We start from the raw sequence: 24,080 nt of genomic DNA on the forward strand, positions 1-24,080 counted from the left end.
TGAACTTCTATACTAAATTCCTGGCTTTCTAGAATGAATTTGCATGTGCCTCTGTGGCATCCTCCTCTGGCACAGGAAGGGGGAAAGGAGACCTCCTTACTTGAGTCACCTACAATGCTCCATGGAAGGATGGAATATCTTCTTGAGAACTGTGATTACTGTCTTCCTGCACCCAGCAGCACTAGTGGCCACTGCACGCTATTAAGTAAAAGCTGCCATTTCAATAAAACCATCTCACTAATACCAGGCCCAATTTTCCTGCCAAAGGAGCAGATTTGGGATTAGAGGTGGCACACCATGTCTTTGCTGAGGATGCTGCCAGGTGTAGGGTTTTTTCTGGTATGGGTGTTAGCCCATAGGGAATGTGATGAAAGCACCTCCCTTCACCAGATACAGTAAAGCAGCCTACAACAGGACATTTCATTTTCACTCTCACAAGTTCACTTTTGTGATCTGCACTGGTATTTTTCTTTCACCTGCTTATGTAACAGCAAGAGGCACCAAGTAAGGCAGATTCTGCCTCCTACCCTGACACATGGACCAGGCTGTACTGAGGGCTCAAAGACTTAAATTATACATTATACCAGCAAAGTACCCTTGGAGGAAAATGGAGGTTTTTTTACACCAGACAGGATCTTATATTTGAACAGAAATTTAACCACTTCCATACAAAACTAAAAACACTTCCAGCTGATAAAAATGTGATTTTAATTTTTTTTTCTTCTTTGTTTTGGTCTGGTGCCTGAACTTCCAGTCAGTTATTTGCACATCTCTGCTCTGAGCTCTGCTTTTATCTCAGCCCCTGAATCCTTGCAGAGTTATATATGCTATCTTGTTATATTTAACCCTGCCCCAAAACACCTCCAGGTAAATAACTGTAAATATCTTAATGTATCTTGTAAAGAACGTACTTAGCTTATGCTAAACAACCATAAGCTTATATGTAAAACAAGTCAGTTCCTTTAAGATTGCTTTTTACCAGTTCAGGGTTTGTTAATGAATGATGGCACTGCAGAACTGACAGGTGCTTAATACCTACTTGAAGGTCACGACAGGCCACCCTATCAACATCTACACATGATTTCATTATTAGCTAAATTTCAGCTTTAAGAACAAAAAGCCAAGTGCCGGTTCAAATATATCGGAAACAGACAGCGCAAAAGAGCTGGCCTTTCATCCCATTCAATCAACACTAGCATTTTTAGGCTTTTATATCTCTATCTGAAATGTCATGTATTCTGGGTATCAGATTAGATTTGTTCCTTACCTTCCCTGCCTCTCCCCTCCATTTTAAAGGTCACAGACTTGATAAATCCAGAACCTCCTGACAAATAATTTTATGTGTTCAACTGACATAAGGTTTGAGTCATCTGGACCCATTCCCTCCTGCCTCAGCTAGTCTATTGAACACCAATCACACGACGGTGACTTTGCACTTTGTTTGCTTTGATCCAATTATCTAGTACAAAGCTCCAGTGACTATTGTCAGGGCTGACAATACTCTGCTGTCTAAGCAATGAAGCCACTGGGGCTCGTAGCACGAATCTAACTGTTTCCTGTTCTCTGACACCAGATGCAGTAAATTACATTTACTCCCAGATCCCTGAACTCCCAACCCTCTATTCACGAACAGCAGATCCAGTTCCTGGGTGGGACGGAGCAAGCAGAGTAGCTGGTAAGTCTCAAGGAACAAAGTATTATAATACCAGTCCAGTAGCCATGAACTTTTTTTGTTATATTACCTTAATAGGCATGGTGTCCAATATCATTTAAATGCCAGGAAATGCTGCTTGATTTGTATTTTGTAAATAAGTCAAGGCTTTTTGAGCAGCAATGAGTACTCTCAAAGAAATGTAGTTGAACTACTTACAAGCAGCATAAGAAACTCATCTGGGTTTTTTTGCGTGGAAACATTCCGCTCTTCCCATCTCTGCTGATACAAATACATGGTATCTAGGCCAAGGTTTTGTCTCGTCTGTTGTAGCCATGCAACTCCCATTAAAATGAATGAAACAGAGAGACACTCACAAAACCCCATACATGCTTCAAATGTTTATGTAATTTTATACTGATTTGTATGCCATTTTCTTATTGGGGAAAAGGTGGGGAAATTGTGGCATGTTTTGTGCTTGAAGTCATACAAAGAATTTTCTAATACTTATTTTTCAGATTGAGTATGTGTTTTAAATGTAACAACATGATGGTTGAAAGTTGTAAGTTTTTCTTATTTTCAATATCCTTCTTTTCTAAACAATGTATTCCCTATCTCAAGACCAGATTGCTGGTGGCTATTTAAGAGGTATCCCAAGGAGTGGGAATGAAAGGTGTCTTACGTGAAGAACAGGTTAACAAGCACAGCAAAGCAATGTCTGCAGCTAAGACACTGTGCACACCTACAGAATATGTCATTTTGTTCAGAAGCCATTCCAAAAGCTTTCCTTCCATGAATGCTTACCCTCATCTGTCTTAAAAGCAAGTTTCCCCCTGTGTGTTTTGTGCCATTTTGTCAACACCAAAGAAGCAATAATTTCTTTGATTCTTCAGCTGACCAAGAAGCCTTGTTCATGTGGTCCTTGGTAAGAGTATCATGTGCGTGCAATAGGTTAAACAAAAGGTAACAGTGTATGTGCTCGAAGATAGACTGTAAGCATACATCTTTAAAAAACTGAAAGTATATTGAGATTATTTTTTTTAAAGAACAGCCTCTGAATCCACATAACAGGCAGAAGCTAGATGCTTTTGTCTGCATGTTGGGATCTGGTTTTTGTGAAGCACTGCATCATTTTACACTGTAATTAAAGCTTGTGCAGAAAACTTGTACTCATGAATACAGGTTGTCATCTTCAAGTACTGCTTTCAGTTTCAACTCCATTGTCAGACAGTTTTGTATTGTGTTAATAGAGTACATTTTGTAGTAAATAAGCTCTGCTTAAAGACCTTTTAGAAATAAACATTAGTTCATTTTTCAGCTACTTTGACAAGCTGGGCTGGTAAATTTTTCTGCAGAGAACAAACAGTATGCATACAGGCAGATAAGCCATGTTCTATTATTCCTCCCATGGCAATGCATTTCACTAGTGAACAGCTTTCTAAGACACTCATGTATGTTTAAGCATTTACCTGCACAAGTAACTTTAATATGATACCTGGGGCAGGTCATAAACTACATGTAATGCCAGTATCTAAAAACACTACTGCTGAAGCCATGGTAGAAGAAACTAAAAGAAAACACTGACAGTGGCAAATGCTTAAGCAAATTAGCCAAACATAAAATACACAAGGACCAGACCTGTTAATTTTCTAGATCAGATCAGCCAGCGGGACAGAGTCTTCCAAGCAATACTAGAACTTTTTGCCCAAAGTCTGCCTAATAAGTAAGATGTTGTTACTTGTCAGTACTCCATACCATTGATAAAAAGATGCATCCTACAACTCTTCCTAAATATGGCCAGGTCCATGTGATTTAACTATCAGATTTTCCCTATTGGCTTCTGAATTCTTAATTAAGGCCCATTAAACAAGCCTTTTCATGCACACTACTGAATAAAATTCGTTCATCAAAACAAGGAGGGTCTGGCAGATTGCACCCTCTTTTGCACTAAAAATATGTGCAATGACATGGCATTCAACTATTTCACAGGAAAATCAGTAGCCTTTATTGAAAAGTCAAGCCCCAGATAGTATTTTTACTTTTCAAAGAGGAGAAGCACAGGAGATCCAGGGTTGCTCAGGATGCTGCTTTTCACCAAGAAGGTAGCAGATAGCCAGTCAGTAGGCTTGCAGTGCTCTCTGTGCAGGGCTGTGGTGCTCAGAACAAATCAAGAACCACTGCACATCAGAGATGATTTTCTGGACATACTGTTGCTCCCTGATAGTTCAGCTTTACTTCAGTTCAGCTGTCCACCACTCAAAAACATGCCAGTGTGGCAGTTATAGCATCTTCCCTATAGACTAGCCAACCTCTATTTTTACCTCTGAAATGTGGGAAGTTATTCAACAATATCTGCCTGAGCACCCCTAGCAAGATCAAGTGATGTTCATAGCCCACTCACCCACAGCCCAGAGGCCAAGGCAATAAACAAAATTCCTCTTCCTTTCCTCCTTCCCCTAACATCCACCCAAGAAACTGCACCTAGAAGGGAATCAATTCCAGAGTGTTAGTGGTGGCACCTGCATCTTTTTGTTTCAGTACCTCTATAAATTAGATTAAAGGTTTCAGGGCAGAGGTACTTGCATGAGACTTGAAGGGCACTTGTCTACCAGCTCCTGTGCTAGGATGGTCCCAAGTAAGTAATCCATCCTAGCTGCTCTCTGAGCTGCACCACGGTGCAGCTTGCCACAACTTCTCAGAGCAACCTGCTTCAGGGCTTAATAGCTACCAGCCCTGGGGTGACAGCTTTTTTCCTTATTTTCAGCCTATATAAATCTCTCCTATTTCATTCCATGCTGGCTGCCCCTCAGTCTGCTACCATACAGCTGAGAGCAGAGCCCAGCTCTCACTCCTAAAGCCTCCTCCTGGCTGCTCAGGCTGCTGTGGGATAGCCAGGCATGAAAATTCCAGCGTGGCGAGGAAGATCAGAAAACTGACATCCCTACTTCATTATGGAAATGGGCATCCTGTGCTCAGGGTCATGACAGCTATGGACACAGCGGGTCCATAAACCTCCCCAAAGCAGTGGTAAAACACAGTCCTTAGGCATATTCCCATAGTTTGCAACGGCCAGGGTGAGGTCCCTGGTTCTGCAGCCCACTCCAGCCTTCAGCAATGCCTTGCTCTCAGAGGTAGCAATGCTCCTTCAACCACTGGCACCTCCATCCTCCTGCTCCACACAAGTGTTTGTGTGGCATTGCACTTCACCTAAACAGCCCTGCTGGACTGATCAAGGTCTGAGCAGATGCACACAGCATGTAGATGTCCAGACCCTGCATCTGGCTGGGCTGCCTTCCAGACTGCATTCCTGGGGGCCAGAGGAGATAACTTCAAGGGCCAGTCTGCAATACATGCAATAGATTGCCCACTAAGCAACACATGAATTTTCTGTCTAGAGCTATAAGGGGGGTCATGATGTATGTCATGATAAACTTCCCATTGATGATTAAATACTCTGCTTTAAGGATACAGAAGAAAAATTCTACTATGTGTGAATAATAAGACTGAGGGAATATATTAAAGTAAGAGTAATTTTTAATCATGATTTAATAAATACAAGCATACCAAGCTACATCGGTTCTCGGGCAAGGATATTCTGTACTCAGTTGAAAATAAGTCAGGGAAAAGAAAAAACATGTCAGTTTGTAGTGTCTGCAGGTAAGACAAATTGTGATTATACCATTGAGGTTCATTGGTGGATGTGGTCACCCTAAGTTTCACAAACACTTGTCACTGCCTGTGGTAATTTGTAATTAAGTGTCTGTGGATGTCTGTCGGGGAGCCAAAATGTCTTCATCTGCATAAAAGGAATGCTTAAACAGATGTCTACTTCTGGAAAATCTGTGACACCTTTGCACATTTTTCTTTGAAAAGCTGCCTAGTGAGATGACACGGTATCTTAAAATGGGTGTTACGGCGGTGTAGACTGCTTGTCTATTCCTACTGTGTGGTCTCCACAGTCTTCATCTTGTTATTGTTTCCTTCTGAATCACTAGAAAAGCTTCTTTGCTATCTTAAAGCAGCATCCCTCACATGCATTTTTTTACCAGTTTTTTCATGACACTTTGAAAATCAGTTCATTATTACTTTTTTCTTCAACTTTGGCAACGATGCTTAGGGCCTAATTGAAATAAATGAGGGAGCACTTCTTGGCCGTTTTGTACATTCTCTTAATCTGCAAGCAGAGGTCATGGTTAATGCCTTGGTGTGGAAGCTGAGACAGCTGCCTTGTCATGCGTCTGTGGGAGAAATCATTCCACTCCTGTGTGATTTTGTTTTCCTACCTGTAGAACAGGGGTAAAAAATGTTTCTTCACCTCTCTAAAGCATTTTGAATACTACAGGTGGAAGAGTTAAGCAAGAATGAGCGTTGATAATAAAGCAGTCCATGTGTTACTTGCAACAAACAAAAGTTATTACCACCTAACTGGCAGTTTGAGGGCAGAGAAGGAAAAGAGACTAGAAAGGCTCTTGGAGTTTCTCTCTGAATTTGAGGCAAGTTCAGAATGGAAAGGTTGTGGGCAACCTGCATGCTGTCACCTCCGTTTGCCTAAAACACACCTAACCCAAGTGCTCTTGGCGCTCCTAATTGATCAGACATCTCCACACGGTGTGAGCTGGAAGACTAGGTCCTGTTTGCCACAGGTATGCCTAGCCTCCAGGTGCATAAAAAGCTGTGGTGTAACAACCATCGCTGTCCACAGAGTTGCATCCCACCTCTAACGCAGAATGCTTGGCCCTTTAGAAGCAGGAGGTAGGAAAAGGGGCACAGTAGTTTTCTTTGTCTATTTGGCAATTAACCATTCACTGGCTTTTTTTGTTGTAACATGCACTTCCTCTCTTGTTTTCATTCAAGCTTTGTGCACCATGGAAATTAATGTGGAGAAAGACAAACAGACAGGAGAGACCAAGATTGTCTCTGCTTCACCTATTGGCCCAGATGAGGCCCATCAAAGAGGATTCAAAGTCTATGATGATGGTACCAAGGTAGTCTATGAGGTTCACTCTGGTGGCACAGTGGTAGAAAATGGAGTACATAAATTAAGCTCAAAGGACGTAGATGAACTTATGCAAAAAGCTGGACAATCAAATGTAAAAGGAGGGTATGAAACAGTGACTGTGTCAGACAGAAATGTGGTAGCTGATGGAAACCTTAGCCATATGAAGGAGCAAATGCTCTTCAAGGAGGCAAAGCTGGAAATGGTACACAAACCCAGCAAAGGGCATGCTGTGAACCCTCATCCCCAAGATAAACCCTGTGGTGGCAAAGCCCCAGAGGCCAGTGCAGAGCAGCCAGTGACAATGATATTTATGGGCTACCAGAACATTGATGATGAGGAGGAGACGAAGAAAGTGCTGGGCTATGACGAGACCATCAAGGCAGAGCTCGTCCTGATTGATGAAGACGATGAGAAGTCATTGCGGGAGAAGACAGTGACAGATGTCTCCACAATGGATGGAAACGCTGCTGAGCTGGTCTCCGGTAGGCCCTTGTCGGATACGACAGAGCCCTCCTCTCCCGAAGGGAAGGAAGAGAGCCTGCCCTTGGAAGCTGCCCCAGGTACACAAAAGAAAAAGCGCTGTCAATGCTGTATTGTCATGTGAACACCTCCTCCTTCCCTCCTCCAGGCAGCTCCTGCTCCATCACTTACCTAGACCTCACTGTACTTCTAACTGCAATACTGTGAACTGGAAGTGAATGCCTCCATTGCCTTGCAGTTGGGTTGCTTTGCTTTCTAGTTCTTCAGGAAGAGGAACGCATGGTTATTTTCCCATCAGACGTACTATTCGGGGTTTGGGGAGGGGATGGGAGTTTTGGGGGGTTTTTTTTGGTTGTTGCTGATTTGGGGGTTTTTTTTTCCTTAATATTGCAGAGTGAGAGATAAATGGGAAATGGAACAAATGTTTTCATATTTATTTGATTTATATATATAATATATATAATATATATAATGAAAACACTTTTTACATTTTTCTTTGGATATCTGGCGGGCTTGATCAGATTCCTAGGATTTTGTGGGAGTGTTTCACAGCAGCCAGATATGAGAGCCTTAAAAAATGTTGCTTCTCTTTTTTAAGAAAAATCACATTTAAACATTATTTTATAGATCCGATTTTTTATTTCTTGGGGGAAGGCTTAGATCATTTCACTGTTTTAATTAGCTAAAATTCAGACAAGTCTTTCCAAAAAAAGTTCACATAGTTTTGTTTCATAGTAACTTTCCAGTTTAGTTTGCAGTGTCAGAAAAACCCATCAGCCATTTCTGCTTATTGGTGATACCAAAAGTGGACCTTAATTATTCTTTCTAGAAAATGTATGAATGATGATTTTGCCTTATATAAATCTTCCAGATTACAGTATTGTATGTGTACTTCATCTCCCCAAATTACAGTTGAAATTAACTTGACATGAAAAAGATGCAGCTGTCACACCAACTGAAATGGAGTCACTGATCTAATTACTTGCCTTTCAGTAACTCTGCCAATGTTTATACATGAAGTTTTCCTGCTGAACTCCAGTAGATAAAAGATAGTGTTTTCTATTTCCTTAGAATATAAATGAACTTCTCTCACAGTCTGACCCTGTTCCCACTGGATTCAGTGACAAAATTCTCCGTCCTGGGAATGAGGGCAGGGCCAATTTTATTTTGTAATTCTTAGGGAAGCATAATTTCTCATACAGTGTACCTCCAGTGCACCTATGTAATGACAGGCAATGGATCTGATCCTGCCCTGCTTACCCAGGTAAAGCTTCCATGGAGGCCCACTGGAGTTTTATTGGAGCAGCTGTTTAAGGTGAAGATCCTACTGCTGCAAGGCTAACATTTTCAGAAACTGCTGGTGGTTTTGGATGCTCCATTTTCTGGTGTGGCACACTTCAAAGAGGCCTGATTTCCAGTATTTTTTTCCTCATCAGCCCTCTGAAAATCAGGCCCGTTAAAAACAACTCTAGGTGAAAACGTAAAAAGGTGAAGGCATCCAGAATCAGTAGATGTTTCTTTGTTCCTTGGTCCTTTGATTCTTCTAACTACAATGAAAAAGCAGCCAGCTTTTTCATGGTAATATATTATGAGCCTGATTCTTGTCTCACACCAGGTTTGCTTAAGTGTAGCTTCACTTGTTCTAGTGGAGTTGGTCTGGATTTATAACTACAAAAGTGAGATTAAAAATCAGGATTTATATTTTCTGATAGTGCTAAAAAGTACTGAAGATTATTTTGAAGTGTCTTTGAAACTATCAGACCAAAACCCAGTAACAGCAACTGAAAAACAAAATTTAAAAAGTAAAAAAGAAAAACAAAAAAAAAAAGAAAAGAAAAAAGAAAAGAAAAAAGAGAAAACAACAAAAAGCCTCTTTTCAGTCTGAGGTGGTTCCTATGGTATTTCTGTTCTTTCTTCGATGGTGCTTTTACTGCATTGTTAGTTCAGAGCATCTGATTAAACAGAGTTCTTGCTCTGTACTCTTTTCTTTCTGTGCCAGTAAAAAAGACACTTGTCATGGTGGTGGTAATATGAGGCACACTGAAAACATACACAGACAAAAAATGCAAAAAGTAGTTCCTGTGTTAGGTCACTCAGCCATCGGTATGGAGCTGGTCGATGTAACTTTTTACCACTGCCCAGATGACAGTCAGGAAAAAAAAGCAAGCAGAGAGCAGGAAAGGACAGCCAATCTGTACGACACCTGCAGAAATTTTGCTGGCCTCCATATCTGCTTCAGTGGCCTGGCCAGATTAATAGACTTCCTCACACTCCCTCCACTTCCTCTGGAGGCTTTCGGATGGGAGAAGGACCAAACTCACCCACAGAAGCTCTGCACATCATCTCTTGACTCAGGCTTAGGTGGTTAAGTTTTATCAAAGAGAGGAATGGCTGCAGAGCCCCATGTTGTGACAATAGGTCTGATGGCTGTTTGTTGGAAAATAGCAACCCATGTTTTGGGTTTTTTTTGGTTGGCTTGTATGTTTTTTTCCTTTTTTTTCCCAGAAAGTCTAAGCATTTACAAATCGCAACATTTCTTAAAACAAGACCCTGATTTTTCAACCCTAAGGTGGCCTGGCGAGGCTGTCCCCAGGCATGTTTAGGACCCCAAAGCACTGCAATGTGAAGGGTGAAGCCCTTTCTGTCTTGCCTCTACCCTGGGAGCCGGGCATGCTTTGCAATAGTTCTCTCACTCTGGGGCCTGTTCACTTCACCGGTAACACTTCAAAACAAACCTTTCAGCCATCTCCTCCAGGTCTGGCCAGTCATCTCGTTGCTTACCACCCTTTCCTCTCCAGGTGTGATGTCACCATCATGGTCACCCTGGCTTCTCAGTGTCTTCCCAGCCCAACCTTTTTCCTTCTGCTGCTCCTCTCTCCTATGGAAATTTTTTCCCAAAGACTTCTGCTCGGGAAATCTGGGGTGTCGTCTTTACCCTAACCTACTCTGTCCATGCACCTCTTCAGCCACATGCTCCCGTCAGATGACCTTCTGGTTCAGCACAGACTCAGCATTTTGGGGATGACTCCCTCAGTGGCCAGCTTTGGGAGATGTTTGCTGAGACTGGGACCAGAACATGTCTGGGACCACTGCAACATCTAAGGCACAATGTGGCGGGGAGATGGTGACAGGCAGGAGTCCAGAAGTGGCCCTTTAGTGGTTAGAAGTAGAGCACAAGCCTTAAACCTTAAACCTGTTGAATACCTACTGCTCAATACTTGTAGCTAACATTTGAGTGCCTAGGAAGGCCAGTGTTTTTTATGTCTTCATATGAACTCCATGGTTAATGGGCCCCGATAGATTCAGAAAAGCTTAAGGTTTGTCTGCATAGGGTTTGTCTTTACGGGTCAAGGGCAGTTCCATGTCTGAGGTTAGGAAAAATGTGAAACAGGAGCAAATCAGTCTGAACTCAGAGGGCCTTAGCTATGTCAGCTGAAACACGCTTACTCCAATCATCCACCTCCACAAGCACAGGAGCCGTGCCTGGACTTCAGCTTGTCCCTTCTAGCCATTAACCAGCAGCCAAGTTACAGGGGAATTCAGATGCGTTAGCCTAGGCTTATGAATGTAAACTGGTTTTCCAGGGCTGCTTTGGGCTTTGAAGGGGTCAGTTCTCCCCTCACCCTCAGATAGGAAGCTGCCTGTGGAAATTCATGCACAATCAGGCATGAAGGAAGAGGTCCACTCTGTGGTCAAGCAGAGAGAGATTTTTGTAAGGATCATTACAGGCGGGGTTTTTTTTTATTGTTTTAAGCAAACTCCCTGTCTGTTTAACTTATGCCATCACATGTACATTTTCAATTTCAGCATGAGGGGATGCAAAAAAGTAGACTCAGAAACTGGTTCAGTGATAGCATTTTGCCACAACAAACTGCTCGCCTTAACTTTTTTAAGAAAAACAAAAAAAAACCTCTTTTCAGTGTATCTTTTCCTAGACTGGGAAAAAGTAACCTACAAAACTTTTTTATATTTTGTATTTTCTAAGTTTCTATGAACTCACTTACCATGTCGTCCCTCGTTTGCATTCAGGGACTGTTTCTTTTGCAAACCACTGCATTGTACTTCCATTCTTTCTTTTTTTTTTAACAGAAGAAAAATACAAATCAAAAAACACAGCATTATGATTAGTGGCTAGGCAATCTCTTTCAATTACAAGAACATCAATACAGAAAGAAAAGAATTACAGGGTTGTTTTCTTTTTTTAATTTCCCGTGGCTGATGTACTGTATGGTATATGTTTACAGAACTCCTCTGGTCTGCCTTTGTGATGTTATCTAAATGAATGACAAAGTAGGTATGATGTGCCATTTGACAGTTTGCCTTAGCACTCTTAGGTTTCCTTCTTCTTTTTGTATCTTTCCTTTATATATTTTTTTCCAAAAAGTGCAGGCTGTATTCCAAAGCTGTATAAACACAACATTATCTTTCAATCCCCAGCAAGAGAAGTGTGCAGAAGCCCCTTCTCCATGAAGCGTACCTCTACTGGTGCAATAGAAGACTTCAGCCCTGCAAACAAAAATGCATACACCTAATTCTGCTGTGCATAGACCTATTTCAGTCAACAGGACTACTCACAGGGAGAATGTGTGTAGGTGTCTGCAAGACCAGGGCATGAATGATTAACAGGGTGTAGTCTGGGTGTTATTTGTGTACCTCTAACAACTTTACGCACTGCTGAGTTTGCCCAGGGTGTTCCAATCCTAGAGGCTAACTCTGAGCACTGCTACTTCTGATGAGAAAAACACAAAATGAAATGGTGCTTACCATCTGGTAGGATCAGTTCCCAAGTCAGCATTGCTATCACGGCAGTGGTATCCACAGGCAAATACTAAGTGGCACTTCCCTGACAGCTAATATATTAGACCCCTGCCATAGCACCTAAGTTCATTACTGATTCTTTGTGCTTAAAATTACAGAGATACAAATTAATTGGAGAAGATAGATAGCATACGGAGTTGCTAGAGAAATAAAAGGTGTTCTACCTTTTTATTTAGTCCAACATCCAAATGGCATACTTGGAAAGTAAGTGGGGATATAATAATGTAGTATTTTACATTCATGTATTTTTTTAAGGAGTAAATATTTTTGTAATGAGATACAAACCCTAAATGGAGATTGAGTTTCTGAATATCATCCTTCCCATTACGTTGAGCCTTTGAACTTTTTCATATGTTTATGACAATGCTCAGCTTCTTGGGATCTTTTGTAGACCTAACCACAATTTTCTCTAGGAAGCAGGATCACAACACTTTTTAAAGAGTAAAGTTAGAAGAGTAGAATCCAATATACCTGCTACAAACACAGCTAAATGAGTAAACGTATTTCACAGAAAAAAGTGGACCTGTGCTTTCTATAGCTAGACACACTTCTTTATCTAGAAGGCCAACGTGGTAGGCATTAGCTACCTATTTTCAGTAGAGGTATGGCTAAATAGGAGAACTATATGTTTTTTCACTTTGTTTTACTTTCTCCAACATCAGATTTCAAAATCCAAGAGACAGTGCCACTGGAAAGAGTAGAACAAAATCATTTAGACAAAGTAGAGGATTTCCCCACAGGCTGAGCTGTGGTGTCTCTATTTTTTCTGAACTCACTCAGTTTCAACCAGTTCTTTCTGTCTATCAGGAAGTTTAGGATTTGCTCAGATGACGTTTCATGAATCTTCTGGGTAACAAGAGTAAACGAGTTCTGAGCTTAATCAGAGGTCACAGGCTATGACAATATCCAACAAAAATGTGGATTGTAATTTTTGTATGTAAAAGAGTAAGTTGTATAAAATGGCTGAATATATTCAGTTTAATAAATGGATTGACATCTAGTCCAAAGAGAATATAAATCAAACTTGTAATATAAATTTATAATAATAACTTAGCTTGTAAATAGTGACAAGGGTGCATGAAGTTCTTAAAAATGTCCCACTTGTACTTAAAATCAAACCATTATAAAACTGAGCCTTTTTCCTCATGGGTTCAAAGAGTCTTGCAAAATCTATAGCTTTTTTCCTGTGGTGGCTTCACTTAGGTTGTTCAGTGGATTAAGCATAGGCCAATTTTCTTAAGGGCAAGCTTGTGAAGAATTTTGAGTCCCTTCCTCTAGTTTGCAAAAGCTTCTTTTATTTTGAGGGGGTTTGCTGTTACTGTATTGCAAAGCTTTCCTGCAATTATTTCTCAAATTCTTTTCAAGGGAGGATTTAGGGGTTTGTTTTAAGAATTAATTTACTTTAGCAACTGAAAGAAAAAAACTTTTTTTTTTAATTATTTTTTAGAATTAGCTAAGTAACCAAGTCCACCAGTTTGGGTATATTTGTACATTTTTAACTTGCATTGGTATGTTAATGATTCATATCTGAATTTAGACCTTGCATATCTATTCAGTAGGTCTATAAGACCAAAAGACTTGCCCATGAGCATAAAACTAAGCACCCAGGCAGCCCTTGTTAGTTTAATGGGATGACCCAGAAAACTGAAATTTAAGCACATGCACAAATGCTTATATAGGGCCTGGTCTTTAAACAATATGCTACAAGCAAGGCTTATGCTGCTGCTTTAACTGTGTCTTCTCATTCCTTTAATTCGATAGATTTTTAAACAGTGTTGTGAAATTGGTGCACTTTTCTGCAGAGGTGGGTTTAGAGCATGATCTCTTTGCTGACTGTGTTTGAAAGTAGACAAATACCCTCTGGGAACTCTCAAAACTCCCAGTGCCTGAAGAGGGTGGGGGCTGAATTTCATACCTGCACACGAACACAACATAGAAGAGGTACTGTAAGTTTTTCTTCCAAAGTTTTCCCTCTGCATACCTCGGCTCCATACTCTGCCAGTTCCCTGTCTCTGTATTTGCTCTCATTCTGGACACCATTGCTTAGCTACTCCTTTCTCTCTTCTTTCTCTGCTTCCCTTTTTAAAGTCTCTTATGAGCAAAGACAGAGGGAAGAAAAGAGAGACTGGAGTTAAAAACCTCACCTCAGGCCTGTTGGTGTGACTCCCAACTGAAAAGAAATTATGGTATCCTGTCCTCAGTGTCTGGACACCTTCCTGCATTTTTCCAGATTCCTAGGGCAGATTGATTGGACATAGAGGAGCACTCTCGCTATTTATTGATCCGGCATCCCATGGGTTGCCCATGGGTTTAGTGGGTTCCACTAAAATCTTACTGTTTAGGTAAAACTGCTGCCTCTTCCCATTCCTATGGGGACACACTAATTCCCCTAAGCCTGTATGAGCTAGATATACCCAAGTTCATAAAATACCAGCATCCAGAAGCCACTTACAGGAGCAGAAGTAAAGCCACCCCATAATTGTCTGGTTGCTATTGGCAGGTTTATGGAGCCAGGAGAAAACGTGAACTTCCCCACAGACTGATCCAGCACACAAAGGCATTCTCAGTAAAATCAGCTGCCAAGAAGCTACTGGTCTTCCTCCAAGAAAATCTGCTGGTCAGAGAAGCAAACTCAAAAATAAAGACAGTTTTGTGCAGCTGTGTAAAGTCCCAATTAAATGCAGTGCGTAAGCTTTGCTCATCTTAAGCACTTGCTTGAAGTGTAGTACATACTTAAGCACTGTGCTTAGGGATAGATTTCAGGAGATGTTAAGATAGGCTGTATCTATGATTAAGGTGCTTCACTGATGATGGGGGCAAATTTTGTCCCTGTTGTTTTGCAAGTATGGATGTAAGCACTGCTTCGGAGCAGGTACAGGAGATAAATCTATGAGATAAAAGCTTTTTGCTTTTCCAGTAGCCACTGGAATCTGAGTGCAGCAAAGGTAGCCAAGAAAGAGCAGGTCAAGACAAAAGCAAAGAACACATTTCTAAAGGTGTCCTGCCCCTCTTGACTACGTTCATTCCATAGATGAAGAATGACTCTTCATAGGGGTTCAAGAAAATGTTGTGTAAAATGCAGCTTTTATGGTGAATGTAGGTTGTGGTTGAGATTTTTTTTAAGCTTTAGTCTCCCACTTTCTTTGTGAGCTAATGTAAATAAAATCCCATTTTGTTGGGGAAAAACTGCTGTGCTAACACTGAATTAGAATTGCTGGGGATAGCTGCTGTACTTTGTAACCTGAAGTGTACTTTTTTGACTGTTATGTTTTTTTCTTCAAATTAAAAAAATGGGTACAAAAAAAACCCCAACAAAAATAAAAAACCAAGAACACTGCCAGCAACAGCCATGCTGTAACTGTGGCTTCTCTCTTTTTTTTTTCTCTGTACAGTATTACTAGTAAATAAATCTGCCTTTTCACTGCGCCTACTTCTGTGTCTTTTTACTGTGTTTCTCTCTAACTACCACTCTTCAAGATGCTCTGTGATCTCACCGACGTACCACACTGGAGCTGCCTCTCTCACTAAAAGAATTAAAGTACTAACTCCACAGTTGGGTTTTTTTTCCTTTCCTCCAGTGCTGTGCTGTGCTACTCTGATTGTTATTTCTATTAGATGCTTCAACACATATTAACTCTTTATATCTGTTACTGTCTTATTTCTCTTTTCCTTTTCCTTCTCATGTGATACTTTGCCAACTACCTGTTGCTCTAGGATCCTGTTGCTCTAGGATCACATGGCATCTTTTCATATTTGCAGAAGATAAAGGATTGGCTTTGTTCAGCAAGGCAGTATGTCCCAGGTCAACTAATTTCCTAAATGAAGAATGTATTCTATATGACATATATAATTCCTGAAAAATAACCACTAAAGAATCTAAGGACTGCCAAAATAAACAGTGTGCAGTTTTCTTCCAGGGCTTATCACAGACAGTGTCCTCTGTATTTGAGGACTGGAAGCAGCTTGCCGTAGTCTGACTTGCAGAGGAAAAAGGAAAAAAAGAAAACCCCCTCATGTAATTTTTTCCCAAGACATTATACTTACCTGAGCTTAGAACAGTGATAGGATGGGTAACATAGCCAGGCATTATAAGCCTCATTCTTGGAAGTTTAAAAATTCAGTTTAAACTCAACCATTTAAGAAACTCATCACAAATTGCCCATTGCTATGTAAGTACCCTCCCTCTGCTCTTTTCACCCAGTAGCCATACAGATAAATAAAGTACATGCACACACACGTATGTATCTGAGCCTTTGCAGTATGGTACTTTTTAGCATCACAGAAAGGGAAAACGGCCATGTGCCCTGCTTTGCTGCTTTGTAATTTAGTACTGAAAGTTTTGCAGTATGCAGGGCTTCAGCGTTTGTTTCTTTCCTATTTGCGTTTGACAAAAGGCAGTTTTTTCTGTTCTAGAAGACTCTGTGAATGGCTGGAGAACTGGTATGTTACTGTCACTGAAGGACTAGAATTGATTCAGCTGAGAGAAGTGATCATAACTATTTCAATTTCTTTGTTTTTTCAAGGACCTTCCTAATTCAGAAGGTGTCTTGACATGGCAAAAGAAAGGATAATAACCCTGAGTTAGCAGAAGTGTCTGAAGATCATGAAATGACAACAGCATTATCATGTGTGACTAATTTAGTGCTTGGACACATCAGGTGCATACTCTATTTCCTGGTGCATACCATGGCCTGTGACATACTCTTATGTTCATTCCACCTCATTTAATTGTATAGCAATGAGGAGGTTTTCAGCTGAAAACTCCTCCACTGCACAGAACTGAGTCATCCAAGAAAACACCAAAACCAGACTAGACATTTTTGATACCGCTGTTGTTACTAAAGTTTCAGAAACAAAACATTTCCATGCATCTACACTTTTTAAATCTCTAGGGAAAATTATGAAACGTTGATGCTTTGCTTTTCTTCCCCCCACCCACCTTCATAGCATGTAGGAAGAAAACAAATTCTTAGCAGCTGGTGAGATAGTGTGACACTCCCCTGAAACTCTTTTGGAATGGTTTCCTGGAGGTCTATGACTTAAAGGGTTAAGGGTGTATTCAGCATGTGGGAGGCCAGCCCTCTCGAGGGTTTTTGGTCTTTTCCCTATATTTTAGTAGTTCTGTACCCTTCTGGTAATAGAAGGTGTGCCAGTAGTTTACTGAGGGGTAGGAGCAGTTCATTTTCAGACAGTCCTTTACTTTCCCACAGGACCTCTGCAACCTGCCCTTGGTCCCTCAGAATTCATACCAACTCAGCAACACTTTTTACTTCACACTATGGTATTTTTGAGTTACAGGAAGAAACCTTGTAGGCTAATAACTGTAGGAGTTAAAAACTAAAAAGGAGCAAGAAACTAACAACAGGTTTTGCTGTCCCAAGATCTCCATTTTCAGCTCCCATCTGCTGCAAAAGGTCTGTTCAGATGTCCACTGCACTGTGCACAGTCACATATGAATCCTCTGTAACTGCTCATGGGGGACACACAGGCTGGTCCCTAAAGGAATTTACAAAACACCAAATATGGCATAGCTGTGCAAAACATCATCCACATTTACCTGTAACAGAAAAAGTACCTGCTTGATTGTCATAAGTGTCTAGTTGACAGTGACTAGTCTAGTGAGACACCTTCTCAGATGAGACTTGTGAGGAGATACTTGCATAGAAATGAAGTTTGCTATATCAGACTTGAAGGATGGAACTTCCCAGCATATAATGCAGAAAAGAATAAAGGGAATAATCATCTGGCAGAGAGAGAGATTGGGTCACTCCCAATCAATGGTAGAGAGAAGCTGTATTGCTGCTCAGACACTGGCCTGCAAACCTAGGGCCTCAGAAAGAAGGGAATTGGCTTCTGTCTTTTATACACAGCAATTCATCCCAGTGTAAGCACGCAAGCTGTCTGGACTCACTGAGCACTAATAAAGATTCCACTCCAGTCCTGGTATTCCAATTTGTGCTGCTCCACATGGTTGAGCATGACCGCACAAAATGTCCCTCATCTCCAGATCTACAAAGGTATGCAGAGATGTTATCCCCTTGATTTAGACAGGAAGTATACCTACCTAAATAACTGTGGGTCCAAGTTTTTTCGTATGTTTTACATCTGTAATTTAGGAAAAATAGCATTACCCTGCTTCATGGGGCTGTGGTGATGCATCTGTTAGTGTCTGTCACAAAACTACAAAAATGTGGGCCATACTCTGGGTACAGAGCATCACAAACTGTCTTCTTAATGTTCCAGTTTTTGCAGAGTTTCTACTTTGTAACAGCACTGCCATTCACAGCAGTCAGGCATTTGCTGGGAATGATAGGTTTGCCGTGATTTAGGAAAAAAAGGTGTAGCAGTAGAACATTTGGTTGTTCGTAGGTGGGAGAACAAAGGGAGAAGAACAGGTGGAGGGAAAAGAGGAGGCAAATGCAAAAACAGGTCCCATTCTCAGACGTGACAAGTAAGTTCAGCTTCCTTTTTGAGTATTCCAGTAGTGTGTAATGCATCACTAGCTACAGATTCCCTCTGGCTATGGATGAGTCTACTTCGGCACTGGCAGCAATATGGTACCTTTTGGGGGCAGGAGGGATTTGGTTAAGCTAATTAGCCCTGCTGAGAAAGATGCTATCTATTTGCTCAAGCATAACCCCATACTACAATGACTGTACTGCTCTTTAGCCAGTGTGATTAACCCTAGACAGCATTACATTGTGGTTTGTAAGCATCCTATGGCTTAAAAGGAAAGATACTGCTTAGTACCAGCAGAAGGTCTTCATCATCATATTTCTCTGGAGGGTAGTACAACTGTTGTTCGATTTAAAGCAAATGGGGTTACTTAACACTGACAGGTTTTTTTAATACATTGTTATGCTGCTCAGTTTTTGTTACGTTGCAAGAGGTTTCATGTTAACATGCTACACTAAGTTATAGAAGCATCTTTATCACTGAAGAAATAGGGGTTCATAAACAAATTGGTGGGGATACAGGATAAATGCTTCCTTCTGCTGACCAGGTTAGGAAATTTTATATTGTTAGGTATTGTTAACTTACCAGTGAGATGGGGTAAAGTGATGAAGCTGTTAAATACCACATGTAGTTGCACACCCAGAACAGGGCTGACATCTGGAAATTCTCTATTGCTGCTATTTCAGTCTGTATTTTTTGTTACAGAAGCTGGAGGTCGTCAAGGGGTTAGTAAACTGAGAGAGTTAAGATAGATAGTTTCCACTTACACCAACCTGGGAAGAAAATAGCCCTTAAATGAACATAAAAAAATATTCCGATTTTTGCTGCTACAGATTGTGGTGTAAATCTAGTGCTATTTGGGGTCCTTTTTGAATCTCCAGCTCATGGAGTCAAAGAATTTGGAGAGAGTATTTGCTATCATTTAAAAGAGACAAGAAGAGAAACGGTAGTTTCTGGGCTTCCTGGCTGAGGATGAAATCCGGAAAATACTTGCTCTAACTGTATGTGCAAGCCCTGCAGTGCTGTGATACTCTAGGTCTCCTTTTCTGTAGTATTTAAAGGACTACACGCACTACTCTTAAGCACTGTTGAATGCAATGAGGAAATTATAATGAGACATATGGAGGAGGTACTGAAAGATCACACACAGTTTATTTTCTTCATTTATTTTATACATCAGGGTTTAGAATTCACAAAGCTGGAAGTACTGTGATTACTTTATTGATTTGTCTTCACAGTGTGCCAAACATTTGCCAAATAGAAACAAACGCAGGACCTACCACGGAGGCTGTAGCCTGCTTGTCTGCCTTTTGTCTACTCGTTACAACTCCTACAGAGGAAATGTCAGAGCTGAAAGCTGTAGACAGTGTTCAGATTATTTAAAAGCTCTAATTGAAAGTGGAAATAAAAGGAAAGCAACTCTTTTCTCTCATCCAGCATCAAGAAGGATCCTCTTCTAATCTATAGACTAAAAGGGATAAATTCAGTCTGATGTCAAAGGAGAACTTTCACAGCACATCTGCAAATACTGCAAGCAAGGCCACCAATCCCTTAGAAAAAAATCCATGTGTGCTTGCAGGATCAGGACCTTACACCCTGCGTCAACGTGGTGAACTCAGACTGTGTGTGTCGGAAGTCAGTCAGGGCAGACATTTGCCACAAAGCACTAAAAATGCTACCAGAAATAACACCATTTTTGGACAATGGGGTTATTAGACAGTGTCAGGCAGAGAGCATGGTAAAAATGAAAGTCAAGTGCTTCAAATTAATTGATTTTTCAGTGATACTTTCCTTGGGCCTCCACTGCTAGTGAGCTTAGAAGCCAGCCACATATGATCCTTACAGACCATGGGTGGCCAGTAATGGTGCTGACCAGGGAAGGGAAGGAGGCAAAAATTATTGCTGCATGTTGTTCCATCTGAAAGAGGCTGAGAACACTGCCAGCATTAGAGCAGAGTAAATAATACTGTTTTGATTCACTGGTGAAAATGAATAATCAAAGGTGGAGCAGGGGATTCTACCATGCTGAATCCAAACTGAAACTTTCTGAATTGACCAACTGTTTAAGAAGAAACCTTTTTTTTTTTTTCAAACTCAGAAGTTTCAGCGCCAGCTGGAGGCCTTTAAAAAAAAAAAAAAAAGGAAACCAAAAACCAACAACAAAAAACAATCCCAACAAACAAACAAAAGTACTCCCCACAAATATCTCCTTTAGATTACTTTTAAAATATTGCTTTGACATTATCAGAACATTCCCTTCAACTTTTCCAATCCAAAATTATTATTAGCGGAATTCAATGTGATTTTGTTCTATTAAAGCTCATTTCTTTTCCAGAAATTTTGCTGTTGAGATTCAAAGAAAAAATTCCCTTTGCTCCAGCCAGCACAGCACTCCTAGCTAAAGCCTGGAGGGCTGATACCACAATTTCAAGTCAAGTGTATGTGATAATGAGGAGCTAACCATGGGCAACAGACCCACAGCTATACATGGTCAGCATTGGATGATGCTCCTTTCTCTGCTGACTGTGGCCAGCTCCTGCCTGCTGCCTCTTTCCCTTTAGGCACCTGCATATATGCACTCCTTTGAGTACAGCTCACTGTATGGATGTCTGTGAAAGAGCACTCTGATCCAGCTTGATGCTAAGACCAGAAAGACTCTGGTCTAACATCCATTGTCATGCCTATGAAAAATAGTGCGCTCTCTAACAGCTTCTAAAGCTTCCCAGTAACAAAAATCTGACGGGGAGCAATCATTTTTACTGGACTCATCCTCCCCTGGACACAAATCACTGTTCCAGTACCATTTGTGCATCAAGAAAAACCTAGGCAATACTGATGTCTGTAGGAAAAAAAGACTTCAAGCCAGATATAATGTCTGATCCCAAAACAAGCCTTCCCTTTCTTAAGTCCACTGCATAAAGTGAGGAAAGCTCAAATCTGGTAGTACAGGTTGAGGCAAGAATATGATATGTGTGTGCCAAAAAGATCTTGGTGAAAAAATATCTTTCTTGCAGATCCCCTAGCCCTCCAGAGAGGTCTCAGAGATGAGAAGCAATCAGATACTCCCCAGAGAGAATACACATCCTTAAATCTAGGAACTCTGTGAATGTGGTCACTGCTCAGAGACACTGGTCTCTGCATCTTTTACTCAAGTCACCTGAGCTCTCTCCCTCATATCTGCTGTCTATTTTTTCAGGTGGAAACACTGTGCATCTTAAGATAACAATGTGATCATTAATTAGTGTTTATAGGGACTATCTCCAGGTTATAAAGCCGTTCTGGTGGTTTCTGCCTGTTTCAATATGAATAATTAACACTGAATAGAACAGAGTTCCCAAAACAAAGTTGCTAGCTCTGTTCAATTAATTTTGCCCTTAAGGAGAAATCCTTTCATTAACAAAATCTATGTGTTTTGGCAGAGGTAAGCTGGCACTCTCTGTCCGTATAAACACATAGTGCTGTGTAAGTGTTGATACAACTGCAAGATAATTCAAGGCCCGTGTGTGGATTAGTCATATGAAGAGGATTAAATGAGAAAATTGCTCCTGGCACTGGCAGGGAATGGGATTCCCTTTCTATTGAAGCGAAGTGGTGTCAGTATTCCACAGCAGACTGTAGGATAGGTGATTTTTTTAGTTCAGCACACTTAGATTCCTGCTTTGGCTATTGCAGTGAAGGTCAGCAAAGACAGACAAGCCTAGCTAAGCAAGGCATGGCAGACATCCCCCCTTCATCTGAGCTGAAGGCAAATCAGTCAAGGAGAAACCAGACCTACTGGTGGAAGGGAGTCCTGTGAGAGGAGAAAAGGGGGATATTTGTAGCTTTTCTCCAGCCTGAGGAGATAGGGAAGCATCAGGCAGCACAATAAATTGCAAGTGGGCAAAAAGCCAATTCTTCACAGCACCAATGCTGAACATGGGGTCTATGCTCCAACCCGCTTGGCACGTTCATCAGGAAAACCTCATGCCATTTACAAATCAGGGTCTTTATTTTCTGAGAGCAACCAACACCTCATCTAGTCTGCAAAAAACAAAAAGTCAACAGGCAAATGTAAACTTGGGAAACACCCTGGAAAGCTTGCTTTTGATACTTTTTTGTTTTGTAACGCAGCCTATTGCAAGCCTTCCTTGGGTCAGAACAACCACAGCCCAAACACAGGTCTGCTGTCTCTGTAATTCAGAGCAGAGAGGAGCATACACCGCAAAGATCAGGAGCCAAGCCAATCCTAAACTTCGCGGCTAGGCAAAGCACAGGTTTTGCTCAATGGTGAAAGACAGCCATATGATTTAGAGCTGGACCTAGGTCCCGGCTTCCCCAGAAAATGGGCGAGCCAGCACCTGTGGTTTGGTATGAATCCATCAGGGTCATTTCTGCAGGGCTGTGCTGTACAGAGCATTATGTCCACATCATACCCACTATTAACCAGACCTGCAGACAGAGATAAATGTCTACGTTACATTAATTTCATTTCAAACAGAGAACAACCAAACCTGATCTAGACAAATTCCCAGACCTCATGGCAAAAGGTCAGCTTCAACCAGAATAAAAATTACAGCATTCAGGTCTCCAGATGTGAACTTCTGTCCCATTTGCTGTTTAGATTTAAAAATAATGTCTCTGCAGAAAATCGTCTTTGTGGCAGGATCAGCCCTCGTCAGTTTTTTCTTGAAGGCTTCAATCAGTCTCAGAGATTGCATTGGCTTTATGCTAAACTCAGAACTGAGCTGATGACAGATGTCACAGTCATGAAGTTTTGTACTTGCAGAAATTCTGACTTGCATATAAGTGTATGTGTGTTCATGTATGTGCAGACAACTTCCCCCTCTCCTAACACAACAAATACAGGCTACAGTTTATGAAAAAATACTTGGTATGAATTCTAAATAGCATATCCTTTTCTCAGTATTTGCCTTTGGGTTTTTCAAATTTATCGAATCTCAAGGTCACTAAGACAGAAGGATTTTTTTGTTGTTGTTGTCAATAAATCACAAGTATCCCAGAATGTGGGAAGAATAGAGCAAAGGTGGAAAAGTTCTGACATCTCATGCCAAAAAGCTGGCCTCAGACCCTACATCTTACAAAATCTCATAAACTTTCAGCCGTGCAGTGCTACTCTCCCTGGAAGCAGCAGCAGGAGTCCTGGCTCCACTGCAATCAATGGGAGTCTTGTTTCTGATTTCTTGGGACCAGGATACACAATGACTCTGTGTGTGTAAATCTTTGCAGGCCTGGATCCTAAAAAATTTATATGGAAGGATGTACTACTTTACATAAGCCATAAATTCAAATCAATATACTGGTATTACAAACACCTGCATTCTGTGGAGCAAGGTTAAGTTTAAAAGAAAAGAGTACTCTGCTGCCATAAAGTCCTGAATATCCTGTAAAGCTTCCCAATATAAAAAAAAGCATTTAAAATGCTATGAATATAGTCAGTGTGTAGTGTACCCCTTTCCCTTAGTAAAGAGATAGGAGAGTTCAGGCTGGACATCAAATATTTATGAAAAATATATAAAAAACAGAACTTCCAGCAAAGCCATGAGGGATAGCCTACTGAAGATACATAGAGAACTTTACTTAGCATTTGCTTACTTCTTAAAACTCTGCCTATATAGACTTTCACCTATGTGAATTGTTGACCCACCTTCAAGATTTTGCAGTGACATCTGTGCATGC

The 24,080-nt window shown here is 40.9% G+C and overlaps 1 protein-coding gene across 2 annotated transcripts in view; it reads left to right on the forward strand.

The window, feature by feature from the left end:
• Window positions 1-24,080, forward strand: part of PALM2AKAP2 (PALM2 and AKAP2 fusion) — a 274,692-nt gene that overhangs the window by 122,443 nt on the left and 128,169 nt on the right. Inside the window, exons 6-7 of one of the 2 annotated variants that reach the window (XM_056324615.1) lie at window positions 1,574-1,675; window positions 6,506-7,210. In XM_056324615.1, the coding sequence (XP_056180590.1) occupies window positions 1,574-1,675; window positions 6,506-7,210 (807 nt within the window). The remainder of the gene's footprint in view (window positions 1-1,573; window positions 1,676-6,505; window positions 7,211-24,080) is intronic. The other variant, XM_056324616.1, reaches the window with a different exon arrangement.

The sequence above is a fragment of the Falco biarmicus genome, chromosome Z, assembly GCF_023638135.1.
Source record: "Falco biarmicus isolate bFalBia1 chromosome Z, bFalBia1.pri, whole genome shotgun sequence".
NCBI classification, from domain to species: Eukaryota; Metazoa; Chordata; class Aves; order Falconiformes; family Falconidae; genus Falco; species Falco biarmicus.